The sequence below is a fragment of the Spermophilus citellus genome (assembly GCF_964194105.1).
Source record: "Spermophilus citellus genome assembly, chromosome: 15".
Lineage (NCBI taxonomy): Eukaryota > Metazoa > Chordata > Mammalia > Rodentia > Sciuridae > Spermophilus > Spermophilus citellus.
The window spans coordinates 93,446,215-93,463,300 of record NC_138195.1 but is presented as its reverse complement, the minus strand read 5'-3'; the positions used below and the strand labels follow the sequence as shown (position 1 = coordinate 93,463,300).

The 17,086-nt window shown below is 54.8% G+C and overlaps 1 protein-coding gene across 7 annotated transcripts in view; it reads right to left on the bottom strand.

Annotated features, from left to right (window-relative positions):
- Positions 1–17,086, bottom strand: part of PTPRE (protein tyrosine phosphatase receptor type E) — a 128,664-nt gene that overhangs the window by 16,094 nt on the left and 95,484 nt on the right. For 6 of the 7 annotated variants that reach the window (XM_081267990.1, XM_081267989.1, XM_081267991.1 and 3 more), the window contains 7 exons: positions 13,590–13,689; positions 13,272–13,345; positions 11,500–11,636; positions 7,639–7,729; positions 3,832–3,908; positions 3,140–3,176; positions 1,631–1,728 (listed from right to left, as the gene is read on the bottom strand). In XM_081267990.1, coding sequence (XP_081124116.1) covers positions 1,631–1,728; positions 3,140–3,176; positions 3,832–3,908; positions 7,639–7,729; positions 11,500–11,636; positions 13,272–13,345; positions 13,590–13,689 — 614 coding nt within the window. Of the gene's footprint in view, positions 1–1,630; positions 1,729–3,139; positions 3,177–3,831; positions 3,909–7,638; positions 7,730–11,499; positions 11,637–13,271; positions 13,346–13,426; positions 13,554–13,589; positions 13,690–17,086 lie in introns of those variants that run through there. The other variant, XM_081267995.1, reaches the window with a different exon arrangement.

Here is a 17,086-nt window from a genome sequence, read left to right as displayed (position 1 = left end):
ATGACACCCATGGGACACCTCCCCCAGCCCCCACCCACCACATCCTGGCCCAGGCTCCCAGATGTTCACAGGGAGTCTCTGAAGCAGCCAGAGAACATCCCAGGGTCCTGGTTTGGGTGAATCTCGCCCTGCCCTGGGGCTGTTGGGACCAGCCCACAATTCCTGCCTGGAAAGGTTCTAGCAAGAAGGAGCTCAGGCTCAGGCCCTGACAGGCTCCGGGTGACTGTCCCTGGGTCCTCGCCTCCCCTCCCTCCATCAATCATGAGATGCCAGCCTCATTTCACAACGTGCTCCTCAGGAAGTGGACGCAGGAGACCACAAGCAAAGTGCAAGCAGCCGAGAAAAAGGAACTCTCTTGAGAAATGGTTTCATCTGGGCTCCGGCAGGCAGCACTGAGTCACAGGAGGGACACCCACGGAAGGAGGCCCAGAGGAGGATCAGAGAGCAGGGCCAAGCCCTGGGCAACAGCACGTGGGGGATACGGGGGTGGGGGTCCTCTAGCCACAGTTTCTGCACTGGGCCTGTGCTTCCTGTTTGGAGAAGCAGCCCCGGGAAGACTGCCTGTGTGGGTGGCCAGTCACAGGGGTCCCGGGCCCGGGGGAAGGGTGACCTGCTGGTCTACAGTGTGGGGGCTCCTCCACAGCTGCCCAGGGAAGGAAAGGAAGAATTCTGAGCCCTGCTTCCTTCCCGTCATTCTTTCCATGAGTGACAAAGGATGAGGAGGCAGAGTCACTGTGAGAAGGCGTGGTACTGCCCAGCCCTGTCCCTCAAAACCTGAACAGAAACCCCCACGCCATTCCGACCAACCAGAGGCCGGAATCTGTGACTAGAGGCTTTTTCCTGTGCGTTTCAGGTGGAAACCCTTAGGAAGGCTTCCGCCCTGGCTGCGCCCCCATTTTTCTCGAAAGCTCAGTTCCCCCCAGAGCCCTCAGCATGCCCAGGTGCCCTTGGGGCCTGGCCATCACCTGCCGTGCAGGAGAGGCCTGGGCAGGGGCTGGCAGGACAGACATTCCCCCCATGCAGGCCCTTCATGCTGGACATGCCGGGACACGCTCTGCCCACAGGGTTGCTCCACTGAAGAAGCCTCCTTCAGGCTCTGGGTCCTTCTTCCATTTGGAGAACAAGCTCACTACCCACATCAGGTCCTGCCTGGGCCACAGGCCTCCAGGGGCTCCGCGGTCCTCCGCGGCCCTCCGCGGCCCTCCGTGGCCCTGCTCCAGCCTGATCCTAGCATCTGGGAGGGAGCCCATCTGTGGGGGGGGGACACTGAGGAGGACATGAGGCAGCTCAGCCGTCCTTTGTGGCTGTTCATGGTGGCTGGGGTCCCCTTCCTCCCTCCCACGTGCATCTCTCATCTGCAGGACAAGCAGGCCACGGTGCTTCCCCGGTCTGAGGCCTTCCACATCATACCCCACACAGACGGGTCTCAATTCTGGAATCCGCTGCTCCCTGTGGGGAGACAGCCCTCGGCTGTACAGCAGGGCGGCGGGGGTCCAGGAGCATGGTGAATTTATTTTAAGATGAAAGTGCTGTAAGTCCCTGAGTGCTTTTCCCTGCACTGCTGGCTAGAAGGGACAGTCGTGGCAAAGGAAGGGGAGGGGCAGGCACGAAGCCCGAGGTGGGGACTCACCTCTTTTCTTTCTTTCAGGTTGGTCAACATGACGATGGTGGCGGACTTCTGCTCCCAGACCATTCTCCAGAAGTCGTTCACAGTCTCCTGTTTAGGGCCTGAGCCCGGAGGACAGGTCCAGAGTCAAGGGCATGAGCAGAAGCCCCTGGGCCCTAGCCTGGCTCCTGCTGGCCTGCACAACTGCACTGTCCTTCCTGGGCACAGCACAGCTGGTTGGGCATTTCAGACCCTGAGATGCCAGAGCCAGTGTCGGCCATCCCTGCCTGTCCTGCATCAGGACACCCAGGACACCCAAGTGAATGCCGGCTGCGTTTGGATTCTTATATTCATGGTCATTAAAGGGGTATTCAGAGGAGGGCTGGGTCTAATGCTACCCTTCAAAGTGACCTGTTCATTTCTCAGAATAGCAGGCCCCTCCAAAACTTCTGATTCATAAAAGATGCGCGCTCGCACGTGTGTGTGTGTGGTGTGAAAGGGGGGGAGATTGCAGGTTGATGACTCACCTTCCACTTCTCACCCCCCCCCCTTTGGTCAAGATCTCAATCTCTTAGCATAAAACTGTCCAATAAGATGTGAACAAAATTTAGTGTGTCTCTAGAAGAAAGTCTTCTGCCCTTTGTCCACTTCCTGTCCACTAAAGACACAGTGCCTGGAGGTGCACCAGCCATTTTGTGACCTTGAGGCTGGGAGCAACAAGAGAAGGAGAGCAGGGCAGAAAGATAAAGCAGCCCCTCCCTTGAGCTGTTGTCCCAGCTTTGGGCTGCCTCCCCTGAGATGCCTGCTCATAGGAGAGAAAAACATGCTTTTATCTCTTTTTAGCCAATGTTTGTCAGGTCTCCTGACACTTTCGGCTAGACATAGCTCTGATCCTCTGTGCGTGAATGTGGGTGGGTTTCTATTTCCCAGGGAATCTGGGTTATGACAAGCTTTCCAGGTTATTATCATAAACTGTGAATTTTGGGACCCACCTAGAGATTCTTGGCCCAAGAGGAGGAAGTCAGGGAACTCTAGTTTAGCTCCTCTGATACCCACTGCGCGCAGCAGGGGCCCCTGCAGAGTCAGCATCTGCTGGAGGGGAGGGAAGCTGGGCCAAAGGGCTCAAGTGCAAGACAGTGTTCAAGGCTGAGAGCGTGATTTTATGGCCGAGTCCTCCTGGCAGGGGCCTTCATCTAAGAGGCAACTCAGCCCCCCTGCCCCAGCCTTGGAGCTACAAGGAGACCAGGGAGAGAAAGTGAAGGGGGTCCAGCCCACCAAATGTGCCGGAAGAGCAGCAGTGAGCTGCTGTGGGTTGTGTGTAGATGGTGCAGGTGTGGAATAGACTGTGTGTCTATCTACACACACCCACGGTGTGCACGGACATTGGACATGCCTGCTAACCATAGCAGCACACACCACACACACACACACATGCAGAAAAATCCAATATCGATGACTGGTATCTTTGGCAGGTAGATAGTCACATCATTTTACCTAAATAATGCTCAGAAGTTAATTTAGTAAAAAGCTTACCTTGAGCTGCTATGAATTTATTCTTCTCTTTGTAGCCCTAGAAAAATAAAATCAGATTTTTAATTATTCAGAATGATCTGATGAAAAGATCTTAGTGTTATCAGAAAGGGAATCTGTGTCACCACAGAGGATGTGACAGATAAAAGTGAGGAGAGAAAACTCACTAGCAATTTCAGAAATGGCAAAAGCTCTTCTCCTGGGTCCCCTTGATGGTGTTTTCTTCCTGCCGACTTCCCCAGACACACGTGCACATAAGCAGGACCTTGGACATTTATATTTTAAAAATTGGGGCAAAATTTACAAATCCTTTTGGGTCCTTGTATTTTAAATGTGAATTTTATAATTTATATTAATGATCTTTTAGAGATCAATTTAAACAAATTTTAATAATTGATGGTATATGGTTTTACCATAATTTATTTAACCAGTCATCACTGAACTAGCTGGTTCTCGTGTCATGGGATCAACATGGCTGTCATGTGGTTATCTCTGTTACTGTCTGGTGTGACCTCCATGTTCTGACTTCTTGACAGCAGGTTCCTGGGTGCTGGTGGCTCTGTGCCCTTGGTGCTCTGTGTGGCCAAGTGCCCAGAAAGGCCATAGAAGAAAATGCCCCTGTCATGACTCAGACTCAGTCCAAGTGCCTGTGGGCGCTGGTTCCCCGCCAAGGGGTGCAAAGCCGCGTGACTTACGTCTATGTAGGAGGCGTTGATGTAGTCCGAGCCGGGGATTCCGTCCACTTGGCTCAAAATTACCCTGGAGTGGTCATCTGGAAAAACCAGACAAACCCGTGTTGTCAGGGGAGGAACCTGCACTTCCTTCAGTTGAAGTGTTCGCTACCAGCAAGGACCCGACTGGGCGGCCCCCAGCGGTGCCGGGCAGCACAGGAGCATTCTACAGCTGCCGTGGGACTGTGGACACCCTGAGGCTGCAAGGGCACCTGCTCTGGGCCACCTTGATTCCCACAGCTGTGGGATGACAGCAGTGGGACGTCAGTGTCGGGTCAGGACTGCTGGGTGAACACGTACACAAGGCATGACAGAGCACGCTGGGACCCCTGCCAGCAGATGACTGGGCCCTGTGGGCCCGGTATTCACAAGTGTGGAGCACACAGGAGAACCTCAGGACAGGACTTGGGTCCACCTTCGCAGGCTCTCCAGGGTATCTGGGAGCTGGGAGCTGGGTGTGGGGTTCGGGACCTTGAGCCCCACGCCCATCCCTGGCTGTCTGCAAGGGCACCTGTCTTCCCTGGGCTGGAAGCAAGCAGGGCTCACACAAGCCCAGCCCGGCCTGAGCTGGAGTCCAGCCTGCTGGGGTGGGCTTTCCAGAGTGGGAGTGGATGGGGTGCTGTCTGTGTGTACATGCATGTGTGTGTGTGTGCGCCATGTGCATGCTTGTGGAGGGGTGTGTTTGTGGTGTCTCCTGTGGTGTGTGTGTGTGTGTGTGTGTATGTGTGTGGTGTGCAATATGCTGGGATGTCAGTGTGAGCTGAGTGTGTCATGTGTGGCCCATGTATACGTGTGTGTCTGTGTGTTGTGTGTGAATGTGTTGCATGTGTGTGCTCTACATGTGTACTCTACTGTGTGTGCTCTGGTGTGACGTGTGGTGTTGTGCGCTCACTGGGGAGGCTACAGCCTTTGTGGGCCCCGTGACTTCTGCCTTCTTGGGCCTTTGGTTCAGAAAAAAGCGAAAGCTGTCCTCCTTCCACTGTGAGAAGTTACTGAGCAGGCGGCTGCGACCGAGGCTGGACTCTGTAGCGTGTCTGAGTCTCAAGGAACAGGGCCATGGCCCTGGAGGTGCCACCCAGCCTGGGACCCAGCCCACGTCCATCCGAGTGTCCGGGCTCAGGCGCGGTGAGTGGGTGACACTGCCTCTGCTCCCTTTCCTCCTCCTCCTGGGGCCATAGTGGCTGTGGTGCTGGAGCCCGGCCCCGTCGCACGTCACATGCTGGGGTCTGAACTCACAGGAAGTCTGTCCACTTGGCCAGTGCCAGTGGTCCTGACCCCTGTGCCTGGGCTTCATGTGGGGCCAGATCTGCCCTGCTGCTGGCAGAGGGAGTCGTGAAGCCCCAGGGACAGTCACAGTGACACGCAGGCAGGGCGTTCAAGCCCAAGCCCACAGCCATGCCGACCTCACCCCCTCGCTCCTGCCCAGCCTGACAGCCCAGCGGAAGCAGCGCTGGCGGAGCACGTGCAGGGCTGGCTCAAAATACCGTGATGACTTACACTTGAGGACGGTTATAGACCAGCAGAGGGAAAATCGCCTCTGGTTAGATTTAGAATCTTGCAGCTTCTATGAGCGTCCTGTTTTTTATTCTAAAAAGCCACACTTCACTTTCAAAACATTATTTCCAAAAATCATCAGCCTTTTGCATTTATTCCAGAAAAGGAGACCCCTGGAGCCTTTCAGCTGGTGCAAGTCCCGTCCCCCCAGGAAGACCTTGACCTCAGCTCCTGGGGTCACAGATGGTGCCGGAGCTTCAGAGGCACCTTTTAACCTGGTATGAGCTGCCCCAGGCTTGGGAAGGAGAGGAAAGGCAGGGTCTCCACTCCCCTCCCCCACCAACCTTTGCTCCCACCCTGGGTGAGAAGGGGCCTCACAGCTTGGCCCTGGCAGCAGCCCTGAGAGCCCTCTGTTGTCCCAAGATCCAGCCACTATCCTGGCACCAGCAGGGCCCTCAGGGGCACCTCTCTCTCAGCTGAATGCCACCTAGTTGGTTCATGCCAGGGACGATGTCTCCAGCCACCCTTCCTGAATCCTACCTCCCACCACCCGTGTGAAACACAGAACTTCCTGCAGCACCCCTAGCCCTGGATGGCTGCCAGCACCCAGGAGTTCCTGTGGAGGGGCCTCCCGGGCAGGGTGGGGGTGGGAAGGACCCCCGGGAAGCTCAGCCACCTGGCCAGCACCTGCTGCCCTTCCTTGCTTGGAGGAAGGCTGCTTCCTTTCACAGTGCAAGCTTCTGGGAGAAGACCAGCAGGAGAGGCCCTGCCCAGTCCAGGCAGGACTCCCAGGGGAAGTGCTTGCCCCACTGGCCAGGGTGTAGGAGATTCCCATACCTGGCCACCGACTCTGGTCCCACCAAGATCCCCAGGAAATACTCTTAATTATAAGTGTGCTTTAAGCAGCAAGGGTTCAGTGATTAAGAGAGAGGACAAGAGTCCTCACACAAGAGAGGACCCTGGGAAGGTGCTTGGTGCTGAGTAGGTCCTTCACACACATGAGCAATGCAGGCATCAGTTAAGCTGGTCGACTAAGGTGACTATATTAGAAACGGATACTCATCTTGAATACCCTGATTTCTATTGGACATGTATTACTCTGAAGAGCCTGACTCCTCCTCTCGTGGTCACGCTTTCCTTCAAACTGTGGAGCCACGTAAGTGCCTCCCACCCCCCCTACCCCCCGTCTTGGATTCCTTCAGTTCTTCCAGCAGCAGGTCCTCTGACTTGGTCTCACTCTGTGCCCAGAATCTGACCCTGGACCCAGCCACCCTCACAGCTCAGCTCCTGACCTGGGTCTCCCCAGGCTGCCCCTACAATGAAAGACTACTTGATTGTCTAGTTTTACTTGTATCGTGGGCTCACACAGGGCTCTGTCAAACCACATATGAACCCCATGCATGTAAAATGGGTAAGGATAATTCTAGAAACGCGGGAGACCAGTCACCACAGAGAGGACAGACCACAGAGCTCATACACACAGAGTAGATGCCATTCTACCCTGAAACTGCATCTAGGAGCAACACGAAGCCCACCATCATGAGTTCCCCGACCCCATGGGGCACTGCCCAGGAGCATGGTCTGTGGGCCATGAGGAGGGTGAGGCTCAGGATTCAAACTGCATTTGGTGGAGTCCTTGCAGACTGCTGCTCCATTGGCCCGGCAGGAGGGGTCCAGACTAGGTGCAGGCTGTCACTACCAGCCTTGCAAAGGCTGCTGGGAGCCTGAGGGTTTGGGCTGGCACGGCCTAGACAGCTGCAGCAGATCATGGGAAGCCCTGTGCTGAGCTGTCACACCCAGCTCTGACACTGTCCCTGGTCCACAGCCACTGTTAGCTCTTGGGGTGAAAATTGGATTCTAAGCCTTCCCACAAAGATGCCAGACCCCGATAGGACCCTGCAGAATGCTGGGGATTTTATGCTTGTGGCCAAAAGCACTGAGTCTGAGGGAGAGGAGCTGTCCAGGGCACCAGCAGGCCTAGAGGGGGCCTAGGACTGATTTTGATAGGAGGGGCTGCCCTGCCTGTCCCCGGGCATCCAGGCCTGAACAATGAACACAGGGTTAGCACCAGATCCCCGAGCAGTAATGGGGCCCGAGCCTCCTGCAGGGAGACAGACCCAGAGAGGAGAGCTGCACTGCTCCTGGTGTGAGTGGGGGTGCCTACTGCTGAGCAGCAGGATGCTGTGTTTGCTGGACAGACACAGCCACTGGGAGCTATAAGAGAACGCCAAGTTTAGCCTAGATGGCACCAACCATGCAAAATAAGTAGAATCTTACTGGGAAGGATGTTGGGATATCTGTTTTTCTCTCTGTTTTCTTCTTTATTTGCCAGTTCGAACGTCCCTTGTATGTGTCCAGATGGCAACGACTGGAAGAAAATGCAGAGTTGGAGCTAAATATGATGAATCCACCTCTGTCCCCCAGAGCTTCCCTGCCAGGCACAGGAATCAAAGGCACCTCAAGCCATCCTCCTCTGCCCATCATCCATCTCCGCTTCAGACCCTGTATGGGCACAGCCCAGGCGTCCTCCCCAAGGAGGGATGGAGTGACCAGGGAGAGCAGGAGGGCTGAGAAGGGATGCTGTGACTCAGTGGCGGGCTGAGAGGAGTAAAATGACCCAGGGAAGTGGAGAGGGGGGTGACTGCAGACACAGCCCTGGCTTTGCTCAGGACTCAAGGGGTCTCTGTGGACCAGTGAGGTCACGGCTGGGAGCTTGTTACAAGGCGACTCTTCAGCCCTTCCTACCCAGTCCCAGTGAGCCAGCTCCTGTTCTCCAAGTTCCCCAGCGACCTGGTTCAGGGCCCACTGGGGTTTGGACACACCCCTTCACAAGGCCTTGGTCCCAGATGAGGAGGGGGGTGTGAAATGAGGACCAGGATGCTAAATCCGATGACAGCATGGCAGGTGTGTACGCAGGCCTCGGAGCCCCTAGTTTCTACTCCCCAGAGCCACCACTTCTGGTTCTGGCTGTCTCCAGCTGTGCTGTTTGCTCACTGTTGGGACACATCCCACGTGCAGGGGCGCCCCTCCTGGTGCACAGTGTGAAAGAGCATGCTGAACCCCGAGTCACGGCCTCAACACCAACTTGCCCACTGGCTGGATCTGGACTCTACCGAGTGCTTAGGAGGTGCTGGCACCATGGGTTGCTGGGCCATCCTCCCTGTCTGTCACAGCTCCCCTATTATCAGGTGACTAGGATCGCCCCTGTGGTAGGGACCAGGTCTGAAATTCAAGGCAATATGGTTGTGGCTATGTCCAGGGTCAGCAGGCCAGCGTGGGCTTGACCCAGGAGCCTGGGGCTGGCTCACAGTGCAGCCTCAGGTTAAAGCCACGCTGCCCTGGGCTTGCTCACACTTTGGATCAAGGCCTGAGCCCCCTCCTCTCAGGTAGATGCTTCTCCAGTGCAGACTTTCTTATCCCTGGCAAGTGCTCCCAGGGTGCCATCAGCCACCTTTCCTCCACTTTGGGGCTGCTATACCTTGTAGTCACAGGCAGAAGCTCCACCTGGGGCAGCGTGGAGGGTCCAACATGGTGGGCATCTCAGCAGGGCCAGCAGCAATTCTCAGCCTTACCCCAGCCTTCGACCCCTGTCCTTTGAGTGCCTCATTCTTGGTCAGGGCTGTCTGAATACTCCCTCCTTGGCCTTACCTAGATGTTAGGTTTGTGACGGCACTTTCAGGTCTTTTCTTTCTCTACCCTCAAAAGCTGTTTTGCCCCTAGCACTGGACATAAAATCCAGGCGAGAAGCTGGAACCCAGGCACATGGTGCAAAGCACTTGGCAAGATGACAGAAGGAGCAGACAAGCACCGTGGCCTTCAGGTGGCAACAATGTGTCAGTTGTAACAGGCTGGGACAAGAGCGGGCAGCAGAGGAAGCTGCTCTCTGGGCAGAGGCGGGAGCTCGGAGCTCTGCAGCTCGGGCGCTACTCTTCTGTAAGCTTAAAACCGCTCACCAAACAAAGTCTACTAAAAATAATAAATTGACAAAAAAAATAGAGAAGCCTCCCTCTTCCTTGTAAGGCAAGTGGCTATGGTGTGGTGGCCAGAGGGGTTTGGTGGGGAGGATGGACCCAGTAGCTGCCCAAGATTTGAAACCTGGAGATGGGGCTGTGCTACCTCAGCCAGCCTGTGACAACTTGGCTCACAGCTGGGGGCGGGGGGGGGGGCGGCTGCCCAAAGGCAGGGCTGAGAGCTGAGGGGCATTTGCCCTGGGCACACATTTTAAAGGGGCACCCCAAAAAACTTAGGAATCAGAGAGAGAACAAATATTTTGAAAAATCCAGGGCTGGGGGCAGAGCTCAGTGGTAGAGGGCCTGCCTAGCATGCAGGAGGCCCTGGGTTCAATTCTAGCACCAGAAAGAAAAGAAAAAAAAATCCAACCTGATGTACAAAATCCACAGTGACCAGAATAACAGACTTAATTAATGATAGAATCAGTAACTGTGTATTTACTGGAGTCTGGCACAATAAGAAAAGATCTGTCCCCACTGGTCCTCTCCTTGTCTATAATGGTGCTGTTCTGCTCATCATAGATCTCTTGTATTAATTTCAGTAATTTTAAGTGATGCATCAAAACATGACTTAGCCTGACTATTGAGATTTTAGGTGTGTTCTTAGACTTCGAACCCACGGCAAGAGCCTCTCTGGCCCCACCCTGGCCCCCTCCAGGCGTGGCCCTCACTTTTGTGATGGTGCCAGAGCTAATGGTTCTGACTCATGGCCCTCCACCAGGGAGCCAGCCACCAGCCTCCTGCACAAGGAGAAACCAAAGTGGAAGGAGAAATGGGACAAGAGAGGGGGAGGAGAGAGTCTAGCTGCAAACATGGAGAGTTATTTTGAAAATGGAGAATTAACTTCTCTTGTCAAGCTGAGAGATTGCAAAACAATAGTGCTTGGAGCTGTCTTTCAATATGACCTAATTTCTCAAGGAAAAAAAAAAAAAGAAAGACAAAGGGGGGAAGGGTACATTTGAAAATAATAAAAAGGAAGCAAGATCAAGGCAGAGGAGGTTTGTGCTAAAAAATTAGTAGAGTTCAAATTCGCCATCACCTTTCTGTATAAAAAGTCACTGGTCTGCAGCAGTGTGCGTGCCAGCTCTGGATACAACAACTGGGCCACATGGGGCTGTTCATGAAGCCCATCATCCCAGCAGGACATTTGAGCTGGAGGTCGCCGAGGCAGGATCCATCCCTGTGCCCCCTTCATAGATGGTGGAAGCCGGCTTGGAGGAGGTGAAGGATGTGCCAAGGCCAGGGTGCAATGGCTGGGCCAGAGGCGGGCGGCAGTCCCACTGGCTCAGCACTGACCCTTTCAGGCTCAGCACTCAGCATACAGCCATGCACATGAAGCTGAGGATGCTCACGGCAGAACTCAAAACGCATGCAGGACAGTGAGGGGCCATGTCCAAGGCAGCACTGCCTGAGTGTGCGTCTGCACCTGTCTGTCTGTCTATCTGGATATGTGCAGCAAATTCAAAACTCACAGCACATTAAATTGTAAAAGCCAACGACACTTGGGAAGGCATCGTTAAGTCTAGATTTATGTTTTCTGGTGGAGAGTTAATTAGTTTGCCACCTTGGGGACTGTACCAGTTGGTTGACCCATGGTCCTGGCGAGCCGTGGCCTCACTGTGTTTGTGGAGACCGTTCATCCCAAACAGCAGGAGCAGGTGAAAACCGCAGGACTCTCTGCACCCCACATGCAGCACAGCCATCAACAGGCTGAGCTAGTGTCTCCTAAAGGCAGTCTCTGGGACGGCTTGGTCAGTGCTGGGTGGGGACTCAGAAGAGGGACATTCTCCACTCCAATCAGAAACTGTGATGGGATGGCTGGGGGCTCCCTGCTTTCAGCATGAAACCACTGTCCTGTGTGGGCTCAGGCCCTGGTTTGCCACAGTGTGGAAATAATGGTGTTTTTGTCTCACCCATTTCAGAACACGGCTTCCTGAGCCTCAGACCCAACCACAGCACCTTATAATGGGCAATGAGTGCCAAAGAGGGGAGCTGCCCCAGGGACCAGGTTTCCAGACCCTCTGCCCCAGGACTGTGTTCTGACTGACCCTGCCAGGTCACTAGTCCTCGGGATGGGCCCTGGGCACTCCCCACCACCTGACAGGGCAGCGGAGACCTCCGCACTCACCGTGAACTCCTCCCGGAACCGCTTGAAGTCGTCTGCTGAGCGCAGGCGGATCTCTTCCTCCAGGTGCTCCAGGGGGATGGGAAAGTACTTCTTGGGCCCCGAGGGGGACCTGCTCAGTAGCATCACTCTCTGCTGTTCTGTGGATCAGAAGGAACAGGGGCCACTTAGCCCCATTCCCAGGGCTGACTCATTGGCCAGATCCAATGACAACATTCCCAAAGAAGTGCACAGCTGGAGGGGAACCGACCCCCAAATCATGCAGCCTGAGGCTCACCAGGGCCCTGAGCAGCTGAATCAAACATCTGCCTCCTGATATGAGTCCTCTGCTAGCTATGGCAGCATCCCTGATCTTGCTGTCCATGGAAATCATGGACAGTGTGTCTCCCACCCCCCTCACTCCCCAGCTACCATGGCCTGTCCTTCCCTCCAGCCCTGCTCCTCCCCAGATGGCCAGAGCAGCTTCATTCTGCAGCTTGGGTTTCCAGGTTTGGAACTAGAGAAGAACAATTATAGGGTCCGGAGCAAGCTTGAGGGGACTGGAAATCCACTAGGGTATGCACCTCTTTTGGCATTCTCCTCTTTGTAACAAATAGGCCTGCTCCCCCAGATCCATAAGCTCCAAATAAGAGAAGCTGTCCTTGTCTAAGGAGGAGGGCAGTGTGGCATTGCAAAGGAAAAGGGCAAGCTGCAAGGGGTACTGCACAGGACGCTTCCCCAAGCTCAGAGTGAGACACAAGAAGTCAGGGGCCTGCGCTTCTCCTCCTGGGATGAGCTGATATCGACCAGGTTCATGGGGAAACTGGACTGCCACCCTTGCAAAAGGCCTGTCCCACGGGCAGTCTTCTGAGGTCACCTTGAATCTCCCCACAGGGTCCCTTCCTCAAGAGACAAACAGGTTCCCATGTGTGCCCCTGGGCTTCTCTGCCCCTCACCAGCCACACCCTCTTCCTCCCAAGCCTGTTGGAATGTGCGGGTGGGATTGAGGGTGGGAGGATGGCGCTGGGGACCAAATTATCATCTACCAAGTGTCAGGGGGGCCGGAAGGCCCTCCAAAGCCCCATCTGGCCAGGTCTTCTGTTGCTGATACTCTTATCTCTGCTTTGTGTGTGTGTTTCCTCAAGCCCCAGCACAGCTGGTAGGAAGCGGAGGACAGGAAGTCGTAGTCACTGCTGTGCACCAGTATTTTGTAAAGCCTCTGCTTTATCTTTCTCAGTCAACTCAATGTGTTGAAAGAAAAAATAAAATAAATAAAAGCCTCGGTAAGTAGCATTTACCAGTTAGAAACTGAACTTTGAATCTAAAGGTTGGGAGTGTCCCAACAGCCTCTGACCCTCCACCAAAGCCGCTTTAGGGGAGCCATTTCCTTTTCTTCAGCCAGATCCTAAGACAGTGCGATTTTCAGTTTGAGCACTTTAGATTGTGAGCCAGAGACTCTTATCAGAGTGATGTGAAAGGCCTTATTGAAAAACGTTACATGCCCAAACCCTGTGCAAAGGACAGGATATGAGCAGTCTCTCCGGAAAAGCCACAAACTGAAACACCTCAGACATCTGTTCCACACGGGAGGGAAGGTGACTTCAATACAGTCTAGAAACAGAGACGTTCCGCAGTCGTTAGTAAGGCAGAAAAGGACAGCACAGCACCAGGTAGGGGACGAGAGTCTCAAAGCTGGAGGGACTTAAGACCATCTTTCATTGTAAAGGAAAAGACAAACCCAAAGAGAGGGACCCCCAGGCCTGCTAGAGACCCCGCAGGGGAGCCAGCACCCGTACCTTGCTCCTCCAGGATCCCGTTGGGCATCTTCTTGTCACCGCTGCTGACCACGGCTTTCCTCTGCTTTCTGAACCTGGGAGGCACAAGATGGGTCAGTCCTCCGTGTGCCTAGGCTGGCCAGGGAGCCCGGGGCCCGGGGCACAGGGATACCCACCAGGTGAGCCGGGAAAAGCTCTTCCTGCTGCTCATGGCTGAGCCTGCTGGGGCCAGGCCCGCTGCACATCTCAGTGGCCGGGGCCCACACCCTGCAGCCTCAAGAAGGCTCATTTCCTCATCCGAGCTGGTCGGGGCAAGTCAGCGCCCGGGGACACTCCTACCTGAAGAAGTAGGCGGTGAGGAGGAGCAAGAGGAGGAACAGCAGCAGGGGCAGCAGCAGCCAGGTGAGCAGCGACTGGGAGGTGCCAGGGTCTGGAGGGCCTGCGAGTGGCGGGAGGAGAGCCCTGTCAGGACCCCGGGCCAGGCAAGGAAGGACTCCCACAGCACGCTGCCCATGACAGTCGGCAAAGGGTCCCCCTCGCCAGCCCTCCTGACACCAGGACGGCACTGGTCGTCTGCAGGCCGGTTCCACTCTCTGCCCGTGGTATCCACAGAGAAGTGGCCATGTAACGGACAAGGGACTTGAGCTGTTGCTGTGGACACTAGGAAACCAGGCCTGAGGAGAGGGTGATGCCACCTGTCCAGGTCCCTGGGGAAGGTTTGGGGGAGAGTTCATGGGCCCACATGGCTCACGCTGGCCAAGCTGCCTGTTTCTCTGTGTCTCCATGGTGCCTGCCCAGGGAAGAGGAGCTGGAGACGGCAGGGGGTGGCTGCTGCTGCTGGATGCCAGGACACCTAAGAGCCTGCCTTGTTGCTCAGTGTCCAGGCCTCTTGGCTGGGGCAGGGGCCCCGGGCACAGGCAAGTAGCCTGGCCCTGGGGCTGGGTGCAAACCTCACTGGACAGGCACACCAGGACCCACCGTCCAGAGCTGCCAGCACCCTATTTCTCAAGGACATGTCAGGACCATGTGGGAGACTGGCCACTAGGCACCACCCTTCCCTCATTGTCCACGTTTCACACCTGCCACACTGACTGTCCTCAACCAGAGACAGGCACACACCCCTGCACCCAGCTCCATGACCTAGTGGCTGCCTAGCACTTGCTCCTGCTTTGTGTGCCTGAATTCTGATGGGCCTTGGTGGCTTTATTGTCCCTCACTCCCCAGTTTTCCGTGCTGCCCCTTATCAAAGGTCCCAGTCCAAGGACAACCTCAGAGGCCCCCTCCTCCAGGAAGCCCTCTTAGCTCCTCTCCTTTGGATTTAGAGGGACTCTGTGTGGCCAGAGGCATGGGCCACACTCTGCTAGGAGCGAGCAGGCACATCCACGGAGGGGAAGAAACCAGCTGGACTTCTGCACGTGTTCTGCAGGCCACAACCGGCCAGAGGCTTCTCCTGGTCAGGTTTGCCCAGGCTGAGTGCTGGGGAATGACCATCCTGCTCCCTCCCTTCCAATCTAAACTATCCCACCTCCTACCACAGAGCTTCCCTCTCAGCAGCCTGGCCCGCGGCTGTCACCTACAGCTCAGAGAGCACCAGCATCCCTGCCAAGCCTGGGAGCAACCCCAGTTCACGCTGAGGGAGCCTCCTGCCACGGAGGGTCAGAGCTGAGGCCTCCATGGAGGGCCTGGGTGCTCCAGGTATTTCCGAGAGCCTTTCCACCTCTTCCTTCTGGCCCAAGGCAGCCAGGCAGTGAGGAGGGTGGTAGGTCCCCTCCCGGCTCCCGGGGGCACATGCTCTCCTCTCCTGGGGCATCACTATGGTGAAACCCCCAACTTCCACATCACGCAGAGGTCAGGCCCTGGCCCACTTCTCCAAGGTGGTGACTAAACTGGCTGTAGGGTCTGCTGGGTCAGAGGAAGGGAGCACCGTGGCCATGCCAGATCACCCTGTGCCTTGTCTGGGGACTCCAGCCTCCTGGAGTACAGGCTGCAGTGACAGACAAGGGGATTCCACAGAGATGGGCTGAACAGGGACAGAAGTGACAGGTCAGGGGGCCAATGGGTCCCCACCCTGGTTTCTGTTATTCATCAGCAGCTGCCTCTGCTGTGGAGGGTGGAGATCAAGATCACAGACCCCAAGGCCTCCTGAGGTCAGAAGGGAACGTCCAAAGTTGGCATTTTGGGGCCAATGGGAAGGTGGGCCCAGACCACTTAATCTCCATCATTGTAAGAATAAATCCATAGCTTTATGTAAAGATATTCTAATTTTTAAATATTGGTAAGTAATTAAATTGAATTCAAATATTATTTTGAACAACAGCATGGACCAGAAGAGAAAACCCTCTGCACACCGGGTGGTGTCCCTTGAGCACTGGCTGTGCTACGGGCGCCCAGAGGAAGTTCTGGAGTTCTGTTCTGACCCATGCTGACTTGGGTCCTGCTGGGTGGCAGAGGGTCCAGCTGGGGAGGAGCAGAGCAAGCCTCCTGGGTGCTGAGCAGGGAACAGCCTGTTCCCAGGGCTGGATGGCAGACTCACAAAGCCAGTGTGTGTATCGTCACACCAATTCCCTGCGTGCACATGCACACCAGCAAGTTGAGAGAGTGCACGCAGTGGGGGCAAGTGCTTGTTTGCTTACAAAGAACCTGGAAAGATAGGAAAGTACCACCCGGAGTGCGAGGTGGGACCCTGAACCACTCCCTATGCACCTATCCAGGAGTGAACCTCCTGCTTACTACCCAGATGTAAAAGCCCCCAGCCTCCCCAGTCCAGGGAGCTCTGCGGGAGGCGGTAGTGGGCCATAGCTCTCCACTGCCCCATGCTTCATTTCCAGGGGTCCCTGGGAGAAGGAAGAGTTGGGGTAAAGGAGGAGGAGAGGAAGGAAAGAGGGTGGGGACACAGAGCGAGCAGCTGTGCTCTGGGACTGAGCCAAGGTGACCCAGTGTCGAGGACAGAGTGCCCAGTGTCCCCACGTCTCTTCCTTCACCTCTGCCTGGCACACAGGGCTGTTTCTACTATCTACAAGTGAAAACAGGATAGAGGTCTGTTGGAAATGTTCCCACTAGCACAAAAATAAAGAATAAGTGTGCGTGAGTCAACACTTTCTCTTTCCCTTCGTTAATCATAGTTAGGACTGTGGAGTGTGTCTTTCCCAGAATTTTCTCCTATGCAGTTACACTCATAAATATGCAGGTTTGGTAAATAATGGACTTACTACTCTCATTTCATCCCAAACCTCATGAATTGTAAGAAGTGCTGTTATTCTATGAACCATTAAGGAAGAAAAAGGAGTTACTAATTATAATTGTAAAGAGCTACCCATTTTAAGACACATCCCGATATAGCAATGATGCATATGAGAGAACAGATGAAGCACTGTGGGGCAGGTCGGCGCTCGCCTCTCCCATCAGTCTTGGGGAGTTTCCACGGCAGCACAGTGGGGCTCCCGCGCTCTGTGCAAGGGATGCTCCGTTTCCACAATTCAGATGGATCAAGAGTGCATGGACTCTTTCCAAGAAGTTGTTTCCAACTTCTTTGCATTTCCTTGCAATTCTGCACCTTGTGTGGGTGTAACTTTGTGTATCTCACCAGTGTTTCTGCAGGTAACTCCTAAAATTGGACCTTCTGTGTCCACTGAACACATGTTAAATTTTAATAGAAATTACCAAATTGCCCTCCCCAAAGTATCCCTGATAAAGCCAGTTTCTCCTGGAGATTAACAATGCTTCTCATTTTGTTAATCTGATAGGCACAATCATAATGTCATTTTAATTTTCACTTCTCTAATTTCTTTGGAGTTGATCATCGTTTCATGATGAGTGAAACACTGTTAATTAGATCC